Source organism: Pipistrellus hanaki (genome assembly GCF_964339955.1).
Source record: "Pipistrellus hanaki genome assembly, chromosome: 11".
Classification (NCBI taxonomy): Eukaryota; Metazoa; Chordata; class Mammalia; order Chiroptera; family Vespertilionidae; genus Pipistrellus; species Pipistrellus hanaki.
Window position 1 is genome coordinate 46,330,137 of NC_140513.1, and position 22,993 is coordinate 46,353,129.

The following is a 22,993-nucleotide window of genomic DNA, read 5'->3' on the forward strand; positions in this document are numbered from 1 at the left end:
CTTTATAGGTAACTACTTGCTTTGCTCTTGCTGCTTTTAATATTCTCTCTCTGTCTTTTGCTCTTGGAATTTTAATTATGATTTGTCTTGGTGTGGTCCTCTTTGGATTCCTTTTGTTTGGAGTTCTGTGTGCTTCCTGGACTTGTAAGTCTATATTTCTTTCAGAATGTTTTCGATATCTTGCTCTCTTTCATCTTCTGGGACCCCCATAATTCTGATGTTGGTTCGCTTGAAGTTGTCCCAGAGGTTTCTTACATTATCTTCAATTTTCTGGATTCTCTTGCCTTCTAGCTTCTGGGGAGGAGTGTCTTCTGGCTCTTTATGTTCCAAATCTTTGACTTGATTCTTGCGATCTTCCATTCTGTTTTTAGGACTCTGTATAATATTTTTTATTTCAGACAATGTATTCTTTATTTCTTATTGATCCCTTATCATTTCTTGTTGATTCCTTATTAATTCTAGTTGATCCCTTTTCATATCCTCATAGGCCTTATCGACCTTTTTTAGGAAATTCTTAAAAAATCTTATAAGTGTAGATTTGAACTCTATATCCAGTGGCTTTCTGTCCTCCATTTCTTTCGTTTGCGATCTATTTCGTCTCGGCATTTTCGCAGCTTTCCTGATGGGGCATGGTTTCAGGTTGGAGCCTACAGCTTTGGCTTCCATCAGCCCCGCCCTATGCAGTTCCTGAGTCTCAGGGTCCTTCAGTACTCGCTGCAAGCGCCTCTGAGAGAAAGGTGCCCTCGATTTTCGCCTGCTACCAAACAGTCTAGGCTCTCCCCCACTGAGCCCGGTATTGGGGTTCAGTTCAGTTGGAAGTGGAGTTGGAGGTGGCGTTCAGAGCAGTCTGGAGCCCCTGTCTCCTTCCCGCCAGGGCAATCCCACGGCACCAGCCAACTGTCCCTTCTCTGCGTGCAATGTGCGCGCCCCTGGGATCTCCTTTCGCCGCTCCCCTGGGGCTCTGCCTTACAGCCCAGCTCCCTCTGTTTGAGCCTGGGTCCCTGGTGTCTGGCCTAGAACTGGGGTTCAGAGCAGTCGGAACTGGGGCCCAGCACAGTCAGAGCTTTTATCTCCTTCCTGCTAGGGAACACCCGCCAGGCACTCAGCCTCCCTCCTCTCCGGCTCCTTCCTCTCCGTGTGCTGTGTGTCTCTGTATCTTAGGCTTTTACAGCTCCTCCGCTCTTTTTTCTGGTTTTCTCCTTGCTTCTCGTTGTAGAATTTCCAGTGAGTCGACTTTCCTGTAGTTCTGGATAATGTCCATTTTATATTTTAGTTGTATTTTATTGAAATTGTTGTGTGCAGCTGCGGCTAGGTGTTTACCTGTTCAGCCATCTTGGATTCTCTCTAAATCTACCATATTATTATTTGCTTTCTATTTGTCCCATCTGTCCTAAGTTCTTTACCCCTCCCCCCAAGTGATTTTGAAAATGATTCAATTTCCCCATATATTTTAAAGGATCACTATTCAGCTATTACAATTATATATATATATTTATATATATATATAAATTTATTGATATATATATATATATATATATATATATATATATATATAAATTTATTGATTTTTTACAGAGAGGAAGGGAGAGAGACAGAGAGCCAGAAATGTCGATGAGAGAGAAATACCGACCAGCTGCCTCCTGCACACCCCCTACCGGGGATGTGCCGGCAACCAATGTACATGCCCCTGACCGGAATCGAACCTGGGACCTTTTAGTCTGCAGACCGACGCTCTACCACTGAGCCAAACCAGTTTCGGCAGCTATTACAATTTTTTAATATAAAATATAGAAAGTAATTTAATTCTTAAGTTTTATGTATACACTAGAGCCTGATGCACGAAATTTGTATAAGGGGCTTGCCCTCGTAGCCCTGGCTTTGTCTGGAAGGTCTTCTGGCTGTCTAGTCTAACTAGCATATTACATTTTTATTATTATAGATAATTTTATACATCCCTTTGAAAACATACAATCATTTTTGTCATTCTTTTCTATGAAACTATTTAATGGTTACATGGTAATGTATTACACATGGCATTATGGCATGTTTATAAAATTGTACATATATATTTCTTTAATCATTTCCTATTGGACACTTAGGTATATTTATCCTTATTTTACTATTGTAAATGATAAAATCGGCCATTTCAAATTTTATGGATTTTACTTATATTCCCTTTATGATTTTTAAAAGGAGTTTTATAAATATTGTTTTCAAATGTATAATGTATTGAAATTCTCAATTGTTAATCATAAACAATTACAAGAGCCCTAATTATTAGCCAGTTATTAACTAATAATTTGTGCATGTGTGTATATTGGTGTAATTAGCTCATGTTTTGTCACCTTTGACATTCTAAAAGACATCTATTTAAAATGGTGCACCACAATGATCAATTATGATTTACCTTGAACTTTTTGTCCTGTTTTTCTGATTAGGAATTGTGTACTTACACAATCAATGGGGTGATCAAATCTGCTAAATTAAAGGCCAATAGGTGAAGAGGAAGAAAGGGGAGGAGTTCAATGACCTATTCAGTGTCAGTACTTCTAAAATAATGTTTGGATAATGGGATTGTTCCATTTCCTCACCAATTCTATGGCAACAACTAGTTGTAACAGTTCCAAACATACCTGTTCAGTACTTGGACTTACCTTAACTCGTTTGGTTGATTTGCAGCCAGTTGTTAGTCTCACTATATGCATTGCTACTTGGCAAGATGACAGCCACCTTCAATCTTCTTGATCTGACAACTCAGCGCATTCTCTCCTCCTATCCCTGCGTTCCTGAGATGATCACTTATCCCGAGTCAGGTCAACGAGGGCCCAGAAGTATCCATTCTACACCACGATGTCTTTTTGTCCTTTTGATAAGTAAGCTTCCACTTGACTGGTTTGGGGTGTCAAGACCACAAAGCTTTGAGGTAGCACAAAGTTTGCTTAATGCCGACACTGAGAACGTAGAAACCAATTCAGGGGAACAGAAAGATCCTAAAAGCTGAAGGCATCACCTAAGCCCCAAATCTAGTTGCACCTGAAAATTGGGTATTCCTAACCTTTGAATATACAAGCCAACACACACTTTTCTTTTTGTGTAAGCCAAGTTGTCAGACTCTTACAATAGAAAGGCTTAACTTGATGGGTCCTCTGACTTCCCTCGGAGCACTTGTCACAGTGCAATTTTAATCATTATTTATTTAATGTCAGTTTCTCGACCTAGACTGTAGTCTCCATGCATGCGGCATTGGTATCTTATTTATTCACAGCTGCTTCACTAATGCCTAGGACAGTTCTGACTCATTATTGGCACTCCATGATACTGAGTAACTGTATAAGCAACCCAAGCTATATTTTTCTTAGCTATGTTCCCCAAAAGTTTAAGAAACTAATATTATAGAGTTATTATTTTTTTGCATGAGAGCTGACAGTTATTTCGGGATGATAAAACTTGTATATATTATAATGCACCTGCATAAATTTATACAGTAGTCATCTTCCACAGAATTAAAGATTGCCCACAATCTCTAAATGGAATGAAACCAAGACCTCTTTCTTTGCTGTGAAAACTTAGGCGAACTATATTTCTCTGAGCCTTAGTTTGCTTACGTCCAGGCAGGTACTTGTAGATAGCTTCTTGGTAAGTGGAATGCAAGTGGAATTACTCTTAGTACAAAGAAACTGAGCAGATAACCAGGAGAGAACGGGGAATATATGTAACATTCAAAACCCAGTGGTTGAGTGGACAAAAGCAAAGGCCAGGGCTGCATTACACTGACATTTTTATTAGAATTTATCTGTAACAAATGGAACTTGTGTCAGCAAAGAACTTATTTTCATACAGACTTCTTTCGCCACCAATGTAACGAAGTAAGAAAATAAAAAGCACGCCTTTCATTCTGTAAAACATTTACGCGTACTACTAATTAGAGGTAATTGTATTTTTTAACAAGCCATTTTACAAGTTATTTTTTTTTAAATTTTTCAGTCTATGCATCCAAAATGAGAGCAAAGAACACAACTGTTATTATCTTTTTTTTTTTTTTTTTAGACACTCCAAGCTTGGATGGCAAAGCCACGTAACGGATGGATAGGATGGATCTGCAGCCTTCTGACCTCTGCTGGAGTATCAGGGCACCCATAAACCCAACGGAAACAAAACCCAAAAGAGGAGAAAGAAAAGGTACGTGGAAAATCAAACGAAGGGGCTAAAAAAACAAAGCAAAACCAAGAATAAACAGGAAAGAAAAAAAATCTGTACATTACTGCAGAATTTTTCCCCTTCCTGTTTCTCCGCCGAGTCATTTACAGACACACGAATGGGTTTCTGAAGCGGTTTCTTACAGATGGGTTCAAGTAATAACATCATCGGGTGTAGAATCAATAGGGCAGTGCATAGTACAAAGGTATAGAAAGTGCAAAGTTCCCTAGAGGCCCTTCCCACCCCTGGCTGTCCTCACCGTTGTCTTAACCATGCAAATCATTTTTAAAAAAGAGCTAAAATAAAGTTCTGTACAAATCACTTCTTATATATTTTGATTTTTTTTTTTTTTTTTTACCATTGTAACTAATTACAAAATTATACATAACTACACGTACATAGGTAAATAATAGCACCATACTGGTTATGATGATGAAAATAATTGGAAACTTGAGCCGTAAATGGCAGATAAAAGATGTCTACCTGGGAAAATAAAAACCAGAATGGTTTGTACAGAAAAGCACAGAGTGGAATGCACATCAATGACAAGTAGGGAGTTAGTTCTCGCAACAGCTCCTGCACAGAAGGATGCCTGGAAGTCTCCGCCTTGTTCCTCTATGGTATGCATCCCATTCGTTTCCTTCTTAGGAGTCTTCTCCTCTTTCCCTTTGCCCAGCGGGCGGTGTTTGTCTCGGGGAGAGAAACCGCTCATGGCACCAGGGTTCTGGTGTGCAACACGGCATAATGCGATGTCTGTCTAATGACCCTCTTTGTTTCGCTAAATGAAAATTACAGCACTGAGTAATCTGGCACTTGGATAAACCTCCAAAAGGTACAAACGGAAAGGAAACACACCCACGTAGTGCACATTCTTCTCTGGTTCTGATGTAGGTTAGAGAGTCTCATTCTGAGGTAGCCTTCTAGATACTTTTTTTTTTTTAAGTATGATACATTATTTTCTTTTTTTCTTCCTTTTTTTCTCATTTTTTTTTTTTTTTTTTTTACAAAAGTGCTCATATATGATACTTGCAAGTGTTTGGTCTCTTGGATTTCATTCTGTTAATGATGGGAACATGTAGAAAACAATGTCAATGGAGCTAAGATTAAATTATTATACCTATACGGACACTCTTTAAGAGTTCCTCGAACATTTGGAGGATTCCTTACAATTGTGGAAGAAATGGCAAGCTCATGCCATCATCCATGGCTTCCTATAGTAATTTTGGGGGGAGATATATATACATTTTTAAAAACTTCCCCTTTTAGAAAAAAACCTAATGGAATAATAAATATATTCCAAAGTGGTCGATGATAGTTGTTACTAAAATAAGTTTGGTGCCTTTTCTGGATGTTCCAGAGCAGATTCGGAAGGGATCAAAAATAAAACCAGTGGCTTTTCCTGATGTGGACAACTATCAAAGGAAGAAGGGCCCTGATTATCCAAGTGCTTTGGGCTGGTACAATCACTAACCTCCCCGACCTGGTTGAGAACTAGGAATGCATATTATTCAAAGAGTTTCTGTACATGTGGTAAACAGATAATACTTTAATAGGAAGAGTAACATATATATACGAACAACTAATGGAAATATGAACCAAAAGCTAAAAAAGAAATGCTATTAAAATAGGCATCAATTATAAGGCACTCTAAATGCAAAACTAAAACCAAACGAAAACAAAGTACAGCACTTCCCAGGAATGCTGTATGCCACGAAATGTTTCTGACTGAACAGAGTAACATGAGTTTGGCTTTGCCCCTGTTACATATCATAAATGCAAATTTCATAGCACATACTATAGACAATATACGATTGAATACACTTTTTTTTTTTTAAACAACTTGATAGCTGATATATTAAAACATTCTCCCCTTCTAAAGGGATATGCACTGACCTTTCCCACATGCACACCTCCTAGATATATGTTTTTATTGCACTAGAGTTGTTAGAAATATCGAACTTGGTTGGAAGCCTGGCTAACAAAATGGTACTTGTGAATATGATTAGGTGGGTGGGGGGAGATTGGGTAGGAAATTAGGGGGTGAGGTTTGATATCACTGATGTGCATTCCTCATTGCCCTTAAAAAAATCAAAATTTTGTGATATTAAGAAATACCAATGTCATAAAATTAATAACAGAATGAAAAAAAAGATGTTTACAATAGCTTTTCTACCTTAAAAAATGCTAAACCATGGAAGAACTGAATGATAGCTATCTCTATCATTTTGTGTGAACACACTGTCGATATATACATAGACACCCCTATAAAATACGGATATATATGTATATATGTTAGCAGCAACTTTATACTTTGCGCCTCCCTGTTGATTCTAAAAACAAAACTCTGGGTACTTTCTTACCAGACAGACAGAAGTGTGAAAGTAATATCTGATGGAACGATTACTGTAGATTAAGAGTATTGCACAAAAAATGTGCAACCTTTCATATATGTGATATTTCTACAGCAAGATATGACAGATAACAGTTGTACAGCTTAAAAAAACCCCCTACAATTTGGAAATTAATGGAAATTAAAAAAATGAAGAGTTATGTAACCTTTTTAAAATTTACTTTATAGAATGATAGATACATTTTGTTAAAAAAAAGTTTACACAGTTAAAAATGAAGCACAGGTCAGCAGTATCTTACAATACTAAAAAACTAAATCAAAGACTTTCTTTTTAAACATTCCCCCCTTTTCTCCCTAAAGTGTTAGTATGAGCAATATGGTGGGAAGGGGTCATGTCGAAGCAGTTCGTTCTACCATGAGAAGCCACCCCAGCAGACATCCACGTGGCACTCCGCCTGGTACCTAGCGAGCGATCCTGAACAAGATGCTGGTTCTTTGTTGAGATTTCTTCTTCCCTTTTTTTCTGAACCCTTGAGGTATCTGTAAATAAAATCCTCCAGATCCCTCATCAGTCAGGATTCTCTTACTATTTTCAGATTAGATTATTAAACTGGGAATTCTTGGTCCGCCTGGAAGAGTTTTTATTTTTTAGTTTGTGTGTAATAGTCCCACTAAGGGGTTGTTACCTAGAAGTTAAGAAGGACTTCTCAAGTGCCCTGTATGGCTCAGAAGAGACTCCATGGGTATTGAAGGGCCCGCTGTAAAAATCCAAAATGGGTCAGGGGTTTCTACGTTGCATAGTGATCAAAGCTGCCCAGGTACTCGAGTGAGGCTCGATAGCAGAACTGGTACTGGTCCTGCAGGGGGAAGGCATGGCAAGAAAGAGAAGGGGCCATGAGCACAGCGCATCAGAAAAATTAAAATCTTGTTAGAAAACAGTTACATCTTATTGGGGACAAAATCACTACTGTCGTCAACCAATCCAGTCCAATGGCCAATCGATTTTAGTGAGCAAAGAACGATCAGCCACATGGGCTGTTTGTTCATTAACTCCACCAGTCAATTGGACTGAAATAATCTCCCAATTCCATTATCTTCCAGATCAGTGTGAACCATTCTCCAAGTCGTATCAAGTCACCACCTATGGAACACGTGAGTTTCTTATGATATACATCCCAGTCCTCTTTTACCATTACCTGCTTATTTGTGATAACTGAACTCATTCTCCATGTGCACATTTAAGAAACATTTAGATTCACGTACCTCTGGGCCATTGCCAGGAGAATTTAAATTTTAAAAAAGTCTTATTAGACAGTAGAACTTGCTGCCTACAATCAGAATTATCCAACATCATTTCTGATGATCTTACAGGTATGAGGGAGGCAGCCAAAAGCTATCTGGTGAGGAACATCAGGCCCACAAAGCCATTCATTTACTCAGGACGCTGGGCTTGAAGATTTTCAGTTCTTGAAAATGGCAACACAAGACTGGCTGTCCACATAAAAAAAATCCCTGTGCCATGGGCCTAATTCAATATGACTGCTGCTTTAAAGCCTACCCTAAAATAACAGTGTGAAACATGTCCTTTTTTTTTTAGACAGGGGAGAACACAGTCATTTAGGAATATTTTGGGACACTACTGGAGAGATGGAAAAAATTTATAATTTACAGATGAGAAAAAGTTGGATTTTCGCTGTAAAAGAAACTTATTTTCAGTAGCCAATGGGCCTGAAAGTAGTTTCTATTTTGCTTAAATGTGCATTTTTCTACAATAAAAATGGTAATGCAAAATAAATGGAGTTTGCTTTCCTATCTTGTCACAGTAAGTTGCCTGGCTAAATGTTAAGGCTTTTTAAACATCTAACTTCCCTCTGTCACCCCCAACACCTATTAGGTTTGTCACGCTGACATAATGTTTTGAGTATTGCAAACCAAACGCACTATTTTAAAATCAAAGTCTGAAAGATATGGTGAATAACAAATTTAGGAACACATATGTATAACCTACAGAACTTGTTGGCCTTTTGAAAAACAAACACAATGTATCCCTTATATTGTACTTAGAAATGATTAGTCAGTTGGCCAGACAGGCCAAGTCATGAACTCCTATTTTTCTGAGTAACATGAGAATTTCCATATTAATTATTGGACTAGGAAAAAAAGGTGTTTTTTTTTTGTTTTGTTTTTTATGAGGAAAATCCTACTAGGTCTTGTCTAGGTTAAGAAATTAACTAGAGCAGCTGATTTTTAACATTTAGACCTTAAACCCATTTTATACTCCATACTCTTTCTATATGCCTATTATATATCAGGCATTGTAATTTTTATAAATACTTACATATACATATGTATAATATATTAGTTTCATATGTATATAACAAACTATATAAACTTTCCACTTTTATTAGAGGCCAAATATTGTTAAATAGTGACAATTTAATATAGTTCATGACAATTTAATATAGTTCAATCTACCATATAATCTCACCTAACTTCTGAAACAACTCCAAGACATTGTCACTCCCATTTAACCAAGGGATGAATGAGGTTCACAATATTAAACAATTTGATGCTTTTCCTACAGTATTTTCCTGTATTTTGCCTCTGATGATCTCTGGACTCTAGGAGGTCCTAGGTAAGAAAATCTCTTAGTTGGCTCATGAAGATTTTTCTTACCTCTGTCTGTACCATGGCTGGTCGTTGTGTTCTCAACATTTTGACCGTCTGGAAGATATCTACAACTCCTTCATATCTCATTCTCTCCAGGACAATGCTTAGTGTTATGAAGACTCCAGTCCTTCCAACGCCCGCACTGTCACAGAAACGAAGACAACATTCCTGATGAGATGCTCAAAGCCATGGCTACATTTACTTGTAAGTAGACATGTGTCTACTAGCTTTCAAAATATGTTTCCCTCAGCCACAATCAGGAAAATGGTTAGAATCACCCAATGATTACCTTTGGGATAATGTGTCATGGTAACAAGAGAATGAGTGTGGAATAATTAGGATTTAGTCTTTTAAAAAGCGAAATGACTTTCCAATTGGGATCATGTGCCTTTTTGGAAAGATCAAAGAAACACATTTTAAAATCTATATATATAAAAGTCTAAGCAACCATTATGGCGAATAAGCAACCATTATGGCGAATGACCATATGACTGGCCAGTAACTATGAAATGCACTGCCCTAGACCTTGTTGCTGGGGCCCTGGCAGCCCCGAGTCTGGTTCACCTGCACCCCAGATCCAGATTAGAGGGGAGAGGGAGCCTGATTCCTTGTGAAATTGGTCATTCATTAGCTTGCTGCTGGGGCCATCCTTCCAAGGTCCCTACCCCTGGCAGGCCGGCCCCTCAAATTGGCCTCAATCACTGGCCAGGTCGAGGGACCATACCTGTGCATGAATTCGTGCACTAGGCCTCTAGTAAATGAATAAAAGGAAAGGTAAGTAATTATAGATTTGTACTCTTCATGCAGATCCTGAAATTGAAGACCTTGCCTGCTTCATATATTTAAAATATGAAGTAATTCAGATAAGGTGAGGTAAACTGAGCATGTTCTAGTTTTGTAGTGTTTTACTTCTTGTAGCCACTTAAAATTTGTTCAGGATGTCCCATCACCTAAACATGTAAATAGGAAGGTATATAGAATTTTCAAACTTAGATATTTTTGACATGAGAGATTCTTTACCAGGATATTTTTAATACAGAATCCTAATTCAATTTTCAGAATGGGCTGTGAAAATATTATATATATATAAAATTATATATATATATATATATATATATATATATATATATATAATTTTATATATATATAATTTTACTGTTTAATGAAACATAACTTTAAGAATATCCTAAGAGTGGTCTCTAACCTAAATAAAAAAATAAAAAGCTAGTTAAGAGCTTTTTTTTTTTTTAATTAAATTATCTGTGTACATTTTATATAATTAATATACCGTTTTAAACAGGATCCTTTTCACCACATTAATGAGATTCTCTGTTTTCATTATTGTTTTAAGGTAATTTCAGGATCTTCAGTGCAGCAAGAGAAGAAAATGAATTCATAGCTTTTGTGCTCTTAAGAAGTAGAAAAGCATCTGGAGGTTCAGGTAATGAGGAGAAGAGTGAATAATCTGCAAAACTCCTACATTTTTGGATCCTAATTAAACGGCCCATGTAATGCTTGGGTACAGGCTGTAGAAAATGGATGGATTCATTTACTTGAGGATGTAGCTGACAGGCATATAAATAGTGTGTCCCTTTATAAACTGGAATTTCTAAAAAGTCCTAACAAATGTTAACTGAAGCTTTAGAATCTATGGATAGTCTTTACAAAGTGGCTGAGCATGTCCTAGAGCAGGCAAGGCTCTCTGTTAAGATGGAGTAGATGACCTTGAAGATCCCATCCTCAGAGACTATGATTTACGATCTTTTTGTTGAATGGTCTCTAGGTACTCTAGAGTCTATCTTACCTTGACTTAATTGCTCAAATGTGACAAAAATAGACTTTTTGGCTTTCTACCAGTCACTTTTAGGAAAATAACAAATACTGGCTTATACCTTCTTAATTATTGGCTGTATTGTATTACTTTAATAATATATATATATGCCTAAGTGACCATCAGATTGTTCAACCAGTAGCTATGACGTGCACTAACCACCAGGGGGCAGACTCTCAATGCACAAGCATGGAAACGTGGAACAGACTGATGAATCTCAGGGGGAAGGGTGGGAAGAAATTAACCAAAGATCTTACATGATACTAGAGGCCCGGTGTACAGATTTGTGCAACAGTGGGGTCCCTCGGCTTGGCCTGTGTTCTCTTGCAATCCAGGACCCCTTGCGGGATGTTGGAGAGCCTATTTTGGCCTGATCCTCACAGGCCAGGCTGAGGGACCGCCATCAGTGCACAAATCCATGCACTGGGACTCTAATAAATTAAATAAGTGGCATATTTAGGATATTCCCAGATAACAGAAAATAATGGGAAGCCTTTAAGATATATATGATGTAAGAATAACATGTCACAGAATTTATACTATAGGTGTGTTTACATACTTATGGAATGCTTAAAATTAATGTTTATTAAGTGTATTCTTGTCTTTACATTGGACAAGTTTAAATGAGAATTTGGACAAATTATATAGAAAATTAAGGGGAATAGCCAGGTAATTTAACTCCAATGTATCTACTTTGTCTGAATGCTTAAGCCCACGTGCTATTTCCTACATGCTCTTTGTCTACACAAAGGATTTTGGATAACTCAACACAAACCAAATGTGTCAGGAAGGATCTCACAGCTCCTGAGAAAACTGAGGTCCAGAGAAAAGTCCCTCGTGCTTAGAGCGACAGCTGACAGAGTGGAACCAGGACTTCAACAGGTCTATTTTGAGACCCTGTCACTGAGAAATGTAGTTTGTTTCTGCCATTCCTTTTTGAGGAAAAATCAATTTAATAAACTCAAGACCATAAAGAAATTAAAAACTGAGACTTCAAAAGTTGCTAGAATTCTAAAATAAATAAGTGAATTCCCTTTGTTGGGAGATTTTTGCCCAGAAACTTCCAAAAGCACTATGTTTATGGTGAGTGCCCTTTCTGAACCATTTACTGTTTATATCTATTAACTTTTAATACCTGAATTACAAAATCCTGCGGAAACTATTGAAAATAATTAACTTGAAGGTGCTTCATTTTCTGATACAGCCACAATTTTCAAACAAATTACAATTTTAACTGAGGTACCATTCTAATCACTTATTGACTGGCAAAAATTAGTATTGTCATTAAGGCCTGATAACTATTTACGGTTTCCCAAGAAGACAAACACAGCAGTAAGACACTGACAGTTATCAGGGTAATGCTATGACTGCAAAAAAAGTAAGAAACGACTAACTGAACAAACTTTCACAAGGGGATGTACCAGTAACTCCTGTTAAAATAGGCCAGAGAAACCCAGTGTGTAGTTCTTTGTTACAAGAGGTAAAAGTTGGGGATAACAATCTTTCCTTCCACAAAAGGAAAATAGCCAGAGAGAAGGAGAAGTGGGTTCTTGCTTTAGGTTTTACAAAAAAATTTTTTTTCTAGAATAAAATGTCTATTACGCAGATTTACTATCAGAAGCTTGTTCTGACAATAGACAATTCATATTTTCAAAGTAGCCACCACATTAATCACAAGTGGAAACTCACATTCCTGATTCTTAGCTCACCTGCAATGGACTGAAATGGGTCCATCTTGGCCAAACTGCTCTTTTGTTTTGTGAACTTGGCCGATGAAGTCAATAAATCCTTCTCCAGACTTTGGCACGCCTTGCTCCGGCCAGTCAGTGAACTGGAACTGTCTCACTGTCCGGGACTGACCGTCCTTCAGGGGAAAGCCACACCCGCCACAGAGGGTTCAGCCGCGCGCAGACATGATGGTTTTTCCAGAAAGAAAAAAGTGGGTGGGGGAGGGGGAGATAGGGGCATATTTAATGCTAGGAGCTTACATTCATGTCTTACCTGCTAGAACAATGTCTCCATTCACACATTTACATGGCAAATTATTTTTGCTCTCACAATTCCCACCTCAGAGAATAGAGTCATCTAGTTCCTTTATCAGTACATGTTTTGAGACCCAAAGTTTCCCTCTAAAACCCAGGTGGAACCTATATACTCTTTCAAAAATTTGTGAATCCAATCACTTCTTAATATTGAAAGGAGCATCCAGGCCTGTCATCGAGAACAGAGTTTGCAATTGACACAACTTTATGTCTGCCGGGCTTGCTTATTTCTAGCACTGCGAAATGACAAACAGTGACATGGAAAAGACTTGACACAAATTAGGCAGCTGCTGTTTCAGAGACATACAATTTTCAGACAATGGCAGGATATACATGTGCCTTGTGACCGACTATGCTGCTGAGTAGGAAGTGAGGCATCCCTCAAGTAGATGAGAGAGATTGCTAGCAAATAAATGCCCTGTTCTCCAAAAGGACTCTTCCTGGCTGACCACGGGAATTAAAGTGCGCTACCGCGCGCGCACGTGTGTGTGTGTGTGTGTGTGTGTGTGTGTGTGGGGTGGCGGGGGGTTAACTCAGACAAATCAGAACACAGAGAGGAAACAGTACTGCTTTGAGTCATGAAGCATAAATGGTTCGAAAAGATGCTAAGGCCTTGCTGATTCCTTCCTGAATTTTACAGTATTTTTGGAAGCACAACAAAAGCAGAAGGGGTTTCTGTGTACAGAAGCATGAATAACAATTATGCCCATCACCTTTCTCCCCAGCATCTGTTTCTGGAAAAGGTTTGAAAAGCCAGAGGCGAGACAATGCAGACCTGCCGTCCTCTGAATGTTCTTTCTGCCCACAGTGGCTTTCACCAGGATGGAGAGGTCTTCAGCACAGACCCTTTCTCTTCCGAGGACAGACCGCCTGGCTCCCCTTACAGGCTACCTGTTCAATAACACTCTACCCTTCAGTGCCAACCTGCTTTCTAAACTGGGGAATGGAGACTAGAAACACACTAGGAGCACCGACAGCCAACGTTTTGGCAGCTAGGGAGATTATTCAATCACAGGAAGCCTTTAAAAAGCAAACAAAGGCATGCCCAGGTTTCTGCCTCACTGTTTCTTTTGAGTATTGTGATGAGATTTAATGTGGGCAGGAGAGGAGTGGCGAAGAAGAACGTTATCTCTGACATTTATAGAGCCTGGGTACCACTCTTTATCATTAGAAACAGCTGCTGAGTTTGCTTAGAATGCAGGTAACATTTTCATTCACGTATCTTGCTCCAAATTCCCAAAGGCCATTCTTATTAGCATTACTTTTTAAACAATGGGGTGGGTCACCAAGGCATGCTTACTTGGGCAGCTCAAAAACGACCCCTAGGAACTTAACTGCTGCTGCCTTGTGCACAGTCGTTTCAGAGTAGTTACTAGTAAGACCTGGGATTTTCTAGGGTTAACGGGTCTGTCACCTGGGCCAACCAGCCTGCTAACCAATTTCTCTTTCACTTTAGGTCAACCGCCAGGTCCCTGGCTTTGGGGATTAGCGGACAATCTCTAAACATGAGTAATGGTTGAGAAAGCAGCTTTCCAGAAATAAAACGATGGATCGCATAAATAGCTTCATATTGGAGTTTTACACGACCCACCCATTGTGACAGCTCCAAATGCAAAGCAGGCTTTGGACTGACCCCCAATCTCCCCCAGGATGTATTTGTAATCATGGTCAGAGAGTGGCTAAAAGCAAGGATATGAAAGTTTCTGCACAGAACATCTTACATCAGAGCTGAACTTTGGACTCAGCAATCTAGACAAGAAATGCAGAATGAAAATTAGCCAGCCAGGGTCGTCGGTGCACAGCTCTCACGGACAGACACATTAGCACACCGAAGAATAAACCACGCCAGCAATCAAATTAGAATGTGCAAAGCTTGTCAGATTCCTCTAAAAAAAAAAAAAAAAAGCCATTTGCTCTGCGGTTTTAAAATCATACCGAATTAACCTCCAAGCCCGCATGACCTACAGGGCTTTGCAAAACAACAACATATTTACAGCCTCGAGTAATGAAGAAGTCAGGGAAGTTCCAAAGAGAATGTGCTGAGAAGGTGAATATCAGCGCAGCCAACCAATCAGTGAACGCTTCCCGGCACACACACTCACCAAATGCAGTCTCAGAGTTGAGCTGCCAGATGTTACATTTGAAAGGAAGCCAAGCCTGGTTTGTGAGGACACTTGCCAGACAGAAGAAAGTTACTTTTACATTAATAATAATAATAAAAATAAATAATAAATCCCCTAGGATGGGTGATCTCTTTTCGCTAAGAAATATGGCCACTGGCCAATGTTTCTCCCAGAGAAGCGCTTGAGACCAGCGGACCACTGTGGGTCTGTGAGGTCTGAAAGGTTGGCGACCGCTGTTTTAGACTACTTCTCAGCTAATGATTGAGAGCATAAGACTGTGCCAACTTACCCTGGCATCTGTGACCTTGAATTCTCTTAAGATATATTGTGGCATGTTGTATTCAGCCATGGGATCTACAACAAAGTACTGGTATCTTGCAGATCGTTCTGCTGGCCAGTATTGGTGACATTTCTCCTGAAAGGAGAGACGATTCATGTAAACTATACATTTCTTTCTCTAATTAAAATTCAAGCCCATTCTAGTTGCATGTAACTCATTTTTTTTCTTTGAACCCATAAATTTCCTGAAGATAGGGAAATCCTGTAGTTCAATCCTTGTCCATAGCATCAAGCACAGTACTTGGAATAAAACTGCTGGTAATCTGTATCCGTCAAATTGAATACTTTGATAAGAGTAAGCATCTTCATACCTACAAGTTACCCAAATAATTATATCAGTCCTTGGGCATAATGCTGGTCCTGTCAGTCACACGTTAGCAGACCTGGACCACTGTGATTTGGGGTGAAGAGAATCATCAAGTATGAACAGACAAAAAAAACCCCTCTGAATTGATTGGGTCCAATCACTCTAGTCAGCTCAGGCAGTTTTAATGGCTTAATCACCATGTACAATAATCAATTTATTTTCTTAGTTCTTTTCCTCTCTCAGCCCTAAAAAAACTGGGTTTTAGACACATTCCCACGAAAAAAAGAGAGGGAATATCTCAAATATAGCAAAATGCTCACTTGCATCTATTGAATTTAAGGGGTAAGTCTTGATGTATCTCTAATACTATTTTCTGAATAATTTTTAAAATAATGTTTTAAAAAAATGTATTTTTTTTAAGAAAAATGATGCAAATTTCCAACACTTTATTCAATGGGGGTAAATGGTGAGCAAGTAAGAATTTGCCTCAGGGATGAGAGCCAAATTACTTCCTACAGATACATGATGGCCCCTTTGCTCAGGAAACTCCAGCTTGTCCAGAGGGAAAGGAAATAAGGATGTACTGAGAGTAGGGGCGTAAGTCATGGGGCGTCTGCTTGCGTATTTGCCTCTTTGATTGTGTGTCACTGAAGAAAGAAAACTAGGTCTTTCTTCAAAACACAAATGAAAGACCTGGATGTGGCTTTGTCAGTTAAAAATGGACCCAGAGTAATGAGTGGCCCGATGTTTTAGGCGTGCCCTGAATGTTAAGGAAATGGCCCGGGCACTCGCATTCTTGGCATAAAACCCTCACTTCTCCCCGAAGGAGAAGTCTTAAGAGGAGACACTCACTCTGCCCATCTCCCGCAGCTTGGTGAGCATCACCACGATGGTGGAGTTGTGTTCCCAGAGCATCCGCCAGAAGTCTTCCGTGGTCTCCGCCAGGGGTCCCTGGGTAGCGATGTAGGCCTTCTGTTGTCTGAATTACAGAGAATGAAAACAGCATGTTAAAAAAAAAAAAAAAAATCAGAGAACACACAAAGGTTCACATTTGCTATGTAAATATCCAGCCCGTAATAAAACTGAAACTATATCATTCATGCAATTGCAGTAAATGTCCATTAAGATTGTGTCATCAAATAAGAACATTTATTACATGTTGGGAACTTAGCAAAAGAAATGGCTTTGTTAATATTGTGATGTACGTCTATCATTATTATTTAAATGTTAGTGCAACACTAATAGCTCAATGCCATGTGCATACACATAGCTTAGGAAACAGTTGTGGGGCATCCATTTGAAGACGTGACTTTTACACAATCTATTAAATTTGTGGAATACGGTACAAAACAGCTTTTTTTTTTTTTTTATTAACTCCTTCTGAAGGAAGCGAGCAGGAGGCCAGGTTAACAACTCCATGACAGCTGCTTCTCACTTCCATCCAAAATAATAGAAAACAAATACCACGGGATTGACTGCTGACCTATGCAGAAAGAAAATGCTTTGACTTGAGATAAAATTCATTCTGGCTATGAAACTAGGGCACATGCAAATATCAAGGCTTCGAATTGTCAGGGGAACAAGAGCATATACCTGTATCCATCAATAAAACTGGCATTGATGTAATCAGATCCTTCTACTCCTCGGATAGGCTGCAGGCATACCCTTGTGGTTTCATATGGCATAATATTAACAAGGCGATTTTTGAATTTATTACATGGAAGATTGGCACTGATGAATCTTGAGGTGTGAGCTTTAGAGCTGGCTAGACGCTGTTGAATAGGAAGAAAAAAAAAAAGGAAAAAATCTGACAAAGATAATTTTAGCCTGTGGTTTGAATGCAACATACCTGAGATTTCCTTTTTGAAGTAAACCAAAGCTTTATATCTAAAGTAAATGACGCCTCAAACTGCACTGCCTTTCACGTCTACCTAATGGACTTCATATAGCCTACTGAATTTTTAAATATTATGTACTATGGGTATGACCTCTCCGTTTAAATTAGGGCACAAAAAAGCTCAAGGTATTAGGAAGCATGGAGTAGAAGAGGAAAAGAGAAAGAAAGCATTTTATAGTCAGACACCCGAGGGAGCCTTGTCACTTGACACATCTGAAAGGGTCAGGGAGGAAAGCCCGCGCTCAAAGACAATCCGGGAATGGCTTGCTCCTGAATTACCACATCACCCCGATATCATACCTTAAATTCAAGCTCCATTCCTGTCACATTCTCCCCCGTCTCTATTTGTGTCAGCTTCTGAATGTAGGCATACAGGTTTCTCGCTGGCACTTCGGTATTTCCACAAGTCACCGCTTCCAGCAGCGCATCGTGGATAAAGATGTACTGGTCTTCTGTTTGCACCATGTAATTCCTCTGGGCTCTCATTAAAGTTACATGGCCATAAATATCTACAGTTTTTTCATGCTTTATTCTTTCTAACATAGCATCTATTACAATGAAACAACCAGTCCGGCCAACTCCCGCACTGTAGGAAAAACAAAGGGAAAGGATTAAATAAATCTTCTTAGGAAATCAACATGTAATACAAGCATTTTCATTATTCTTGCGAACTAGGTTTTCAACCCATTAACTCTACTCAAATGGCTGTTGTGATGATTTTGGAGCACTCTAAAGTCAAGTATTATCAAGTCACCATAACCAGTGGGTAGGGAGCAATGAACCAAGTGAAATTAGTTTGGTTTCAACATGTAAAAATATTAAGTCCATAATTACTATGCTCTTTGATCACATAATATAAACTAGACATTATTTTGAAACTATTATGAAAAAAATCCCACATTAACATTTGGGCTGTTTATACTAGAAAATATTTTTAAATGGTCAATATCTAACTAGTCTATATATATTTTTGTAAACCATCTGAGGCTATTTTAGTTCAATTGACAAAAAAAGAACAAAAAGAGTAAATCACTCGACTTGAAATATTTCGTATTTTAAAAGTCAGCAAAAAATTCTAAAACCAACCCCATTTGAAGGTTGTAATTAAAATGGTGAAATGTTGTTGCACGCTAAAAATAGTGCAGGGTATTCTCAGTGGAAAAAATCCTTAATAGAGAGCAAGCCCTAGAGAGAGTGGGTGTGTTTTTAGTTTTCACTCCCTTTTCTTTCAGAGTTTGAATATATTTTGAAATTCCAATATTCTCTGTGGGAAAATAAAAGACATTCTGAGGCATTTTACAGACTCCATCCCTTTCGAACTTTAAGGGTCGCTTTTCAGATGGTAGAAACCGATTCAAAGAAGGGGAGGTAAGAGAGTCAACACAGCACAAAGACGAGATCTGCCGCTGCAAGGAGACAATCTAATCCACTGAACTGGATCACAGGGTCAGGTAGTAGAAACATTGGAATTCCCTCCTGTATTGAAAAAACACCCCCACAAAATAACATCTGTGTTCTTTCATCTCAAGGGGAGCCTTATTTATCTTATTTTATCGAATCCTTTAGGCTGAATATATTTATGTGTCAAGTATGCTTGAATGGAAAATGCTTGGTCATGGATGGTTACCTGGCTGGGAAACATGTAATCAATAGGTATATATCACCAGCTGAGATACCATGCCATCAGACAGCCTCTTTCAATCACTACATGCCACTGTCTCCCATATGTGTTCATTTATTTGTGCATCTGTCCATCTCTTCATTCAATGAACAATGAAGCACTTTGCCAGCTAACAGAGGGGATACAACAGTAGAGGTGACTCAGGTCCTATCTTAAAGATCTCAAAGTTTACATAACTATAAGACAAGACATAAAGGATATTTTTGGGGGTGATATGGCATTTGCACCAAGACTGAAGAACAGAAAGGATGGTGAATTGAGGTGGCTGGAATAGTAAAAGAGAAGGTATGGCTTTTGCACTCATAAGGCTAGCTCTGGGGGCTCCATGTGACACTTTCTAGACCTGGTGAAGCACGTATGCAGGGAACATACAAGAACTCCAAATTAGATGAGTTTACTGAGCATGAGGGTACCCGAGTCAACTTAAATGGCAAGTTCTCTCCAGTGCATAGTAGCTGCAAGGTGGTGAGCAGTTTGCAACAAGTAATACTTTAAACTACTGAGCAGTATATACCAAATCCAGCTTCCATACAGGAGCCCTGAAGTTTGTGGACAAGGTTATGTGGGATGATGATATGACCATTATTTAAAAATTGCCTATATCTATTCATGTCCTAACAGGCACAAAAAATGACTGTCAGGATCTAGTCAGAGAGCCTTTGGGTACTGATTCTAAGACTCCATTCAAGGTTTAAACCACAAAATGACATCATGTTGAGATGGAATGTAATATACTTCTGGGACACAGAGCCTTAGAAATAACAGCCCATTTCTTAGTACAAAACAGTTGGAAAAACCCATGCACTGAGAACCACAACTTCAGATGGTTCTCCCACATAAACCTGTGAAAGGGTAAGTTCTCCCTGATACTTCCCTCCCTGACAATCTCCACCCTCCCACATCCCCCAGCAGGACTCATCACCCCATGTTCCAGATCCCCTACTGTCTTACCACTCTACTACTACAGTCCCAGTCCTAACAAAGTATTAATTAGTCTGGTAGGGCCTCATCCACAAGGAAGAGAGCATCTCCTGAGAGCAGAAACTGCATTTCTGTCACTGTTGTGAGCCCTGCACCAAGCATGCAGTCAGTGCTCACCAATGTCGAGGAGGTAAGTGAATGGATGAGTCACTGGCATGGGAGGCCTCACGTAAGGAGCAGCCCACCCAGATTCAGTGAGCCTACTGTGGAGGCAGGGCTCTCCAGTCAGTGAGAGAAATCCACATTCACCCACAGTTCAGAGCTACGCAGAGTCCACCTGAAGGTTGCACCACAATCCCTTGATAGGCAATAGAGAGACAGGAAAACGCGTTGAGCCATTTCCATGTCTTAATCTGATATGCCACTGCATGGCCATGAAAAGAAACTTAGTAAGACTTAACCTGGAAAAGGGAGGCAGCCCCCATGTTTGGCAGGTTCTAAGACCATGAATTTTATATATATTTGTCCCTGTTGTCTTTCCTCACCTTATTTGTGCAGGGCTTTAAAAAAAAAAAATTAAGGTATTATATGTGTACATATCTAACCATTGCTCCCCCAACCCCACTCCCATACATGCCTCAAACCCCCAATATTTTGCTTCCATTGGTTATTATATGCATGCATACAAGTCCTTCTGTTGATCTCTTATCTCCCCCACCTTCCCCTAACCTTCCTGCTGTAATTTGACAGTCTGTTTGATGCTTTACTGCCTCAGTATCTTTTTGTTCATCAGCTTATAATGCTCTTGATTCACAAATGAGTGAGATCATTTGGTATTTTTTTTTCATTGACTTTGTGCATGGCTTTTAAATGGACACAACTTCAAGCATTTTTTCCTAGTGGGAACCACATAATACATTTAATAACTGAGTCCTACATGTCAAATCAATTCTAGATAATGGCAAAAATATTTTCTCAAAATGCCCCAGGAACTATTCCAAATGTCTGGATTTATGCATAGTTCTATATTCTGGCAGAAAGATACCAAAGAATCTTGAAAAATTGTTAGGAATAACTCTTGATTCAAGCGATATCAACCTTTTCTTGGTGGTAATGAAGTATTTTGTTCCCTAAAAAATTAGTGAGGAAAAAAAAACAAATATATGCCTGAGTCTAAATCATGAATTGTGGGAAGACAAAAAACAAACAAACAAAACAACAACAACAACAACAACAACAACAAAAAGATTATGACTGGAGAAAAACCTACTTTTTCTCCCCCAAACATAAAATATTGTTAGCTGCCCAGCCTTGATGTTCAGATGGAAGATGGGGAAGGAGCAGATCCTTGGAACTTGTGAGTTACCTCTTCTCTAAAATGAAGAGTTCTTGAAGATTTTAGATGGGAGAGGTGTCTCTTAGCTTGAAGCAAGACCATGAGATTCAAGATATCCAATAGCTGGGTGCCCTTGAGAAAGTCACTTAACCTTTCTCCTGTTTTTCTTAAATCCTGATAATTAACATAATGATAATGTGTTAATAGTGATAATTAACATAAAGGGAGAGGCAGTTACTTTGTAGGTACAGATCCAACCCCTGACACTGACCAAAAAGAACAGGCAATGTTGAATCTGGGAAAATTATGATAGAATCACCACTGGATATTTTAAGATTAGGCTTTCAAAATCTTGCTTTACCTTACCTACCTCCTTGAGTTGCTTCCTTTTTCTTTTCCTATTTCCAATAAACAATATCTAAGGTTGGAGGAATTTTCTGCTTTCCCATATACTGGGATGGTAAGTGAGAAGGCAGTAAAATGCCTTCTTACCTCAGGGCATGGTCTCTAGGAGGCATTTGGCAAATATGTCAATTTCTTTTTCTCTTCTGTGAGTCTTAACATTTGGGAACTTCCCTGAACCCATTTCTAGAGCTAATAGCAAACAGTCCAACAGGGACTCAAGTGCAGGCTCTGAGATGTTAAACTTGAGCACCACATTTCACAGCACCACCATTGATTCACCTGGCTTTCTGCCATTTGGGGCAGCAACCATTGTCAAATATGGTGACTTTTTTGTGGCTCAGCCCTCAATAATTAGTACTGTTTATTCTGAATGCTGTTTTCTTGAAAAGTCTTTCTTGGTTTCTAAGATACTGAATGATGGAATAGAGGGAACATCAGAGATAATTCCTTTGGGGTTGATGGTACGAAGGGAAAAATTTTTATAATTATCTCAAATACAAAATAAGCTGAAACATGTAACACATAAATAACAGTAGCCAAACAAACAAACACCAAAAAAAACAACAACAAATAAACCTGTGACTCTGTAATGGTTCTATCAAGTTGAAAATAAAAATCAGGGAGCAACCCTATTATCTTCAGAAATCTACCAAAGCTCCTTTAGATTGCTTCCCAATAAGGAATATTCCCTCCATGAGATCCATGTGCTGATTATTCTCCTCTCTGGATTTTTCCATCTGTAGCTCTTTCCCTAATCTGAATACCTCCACCAGTCCCCAAAATGTAGTGAAATATCCCCAAAGTTCTGTCCTGCTTTTTCTCATTCCCCTTCATGGTCAGCAATACAACAGATTTCTAAAGTGATAGCACAAGGGAAGACATCTACTTCAAACT

The 22,993-nt window shown here is 38.9% G+C and overlaps 1 protein-coding gene across 21 annotated transcripts in view; it reads right to left on the reverse strand.

The window, feature by feature from the left end:
* Positions 1–3,761: 3,761 nt before the first annotated feature.
* PTPRD (protein tyrosine phosphatase receptor type D) overlaps positions 3,762–22,993 on the reverse strand; it is a 1,977,099-nt gene continuing 1,957,867 nt past the window's right edge. For all 21 annotated transcript variants that reach the window (XM_084898455.1, XM_084898451.1, XM_084898446.1 and 18 more), the window contains 7 exons: positions 18,057–18,342; positions 17,453–17,631; positions 16,712–16,838; positions 15,503–15,628; positions 12,758–12,912; positions 9,224–9,359; positions 3,762–7,404 (listed from right to left, as the gene is read on the reverse strand). In XM_084898455.1, the coding sequence (XP_084754581.1) occupies positions 7,336–7,404; positions 9,224–9,359; positions 12,758–12,912; positions 15,503–15,628; positions 16,712–16,838; positions 17,453–17,631; positions 18,057–18,342 (1,078 nt within the window). In that variant the 3' untranslated portion in view covers positions 3,762–7,335. The remainder of the gene's footprint in view (positions 7,405–9,223; positions 9,360–12,757; positions 12,913–15,502; positions 15,629–16,711; positions 16,839–17,452; positions 17,632–18,056; positions 18,343–22,993) is intronic.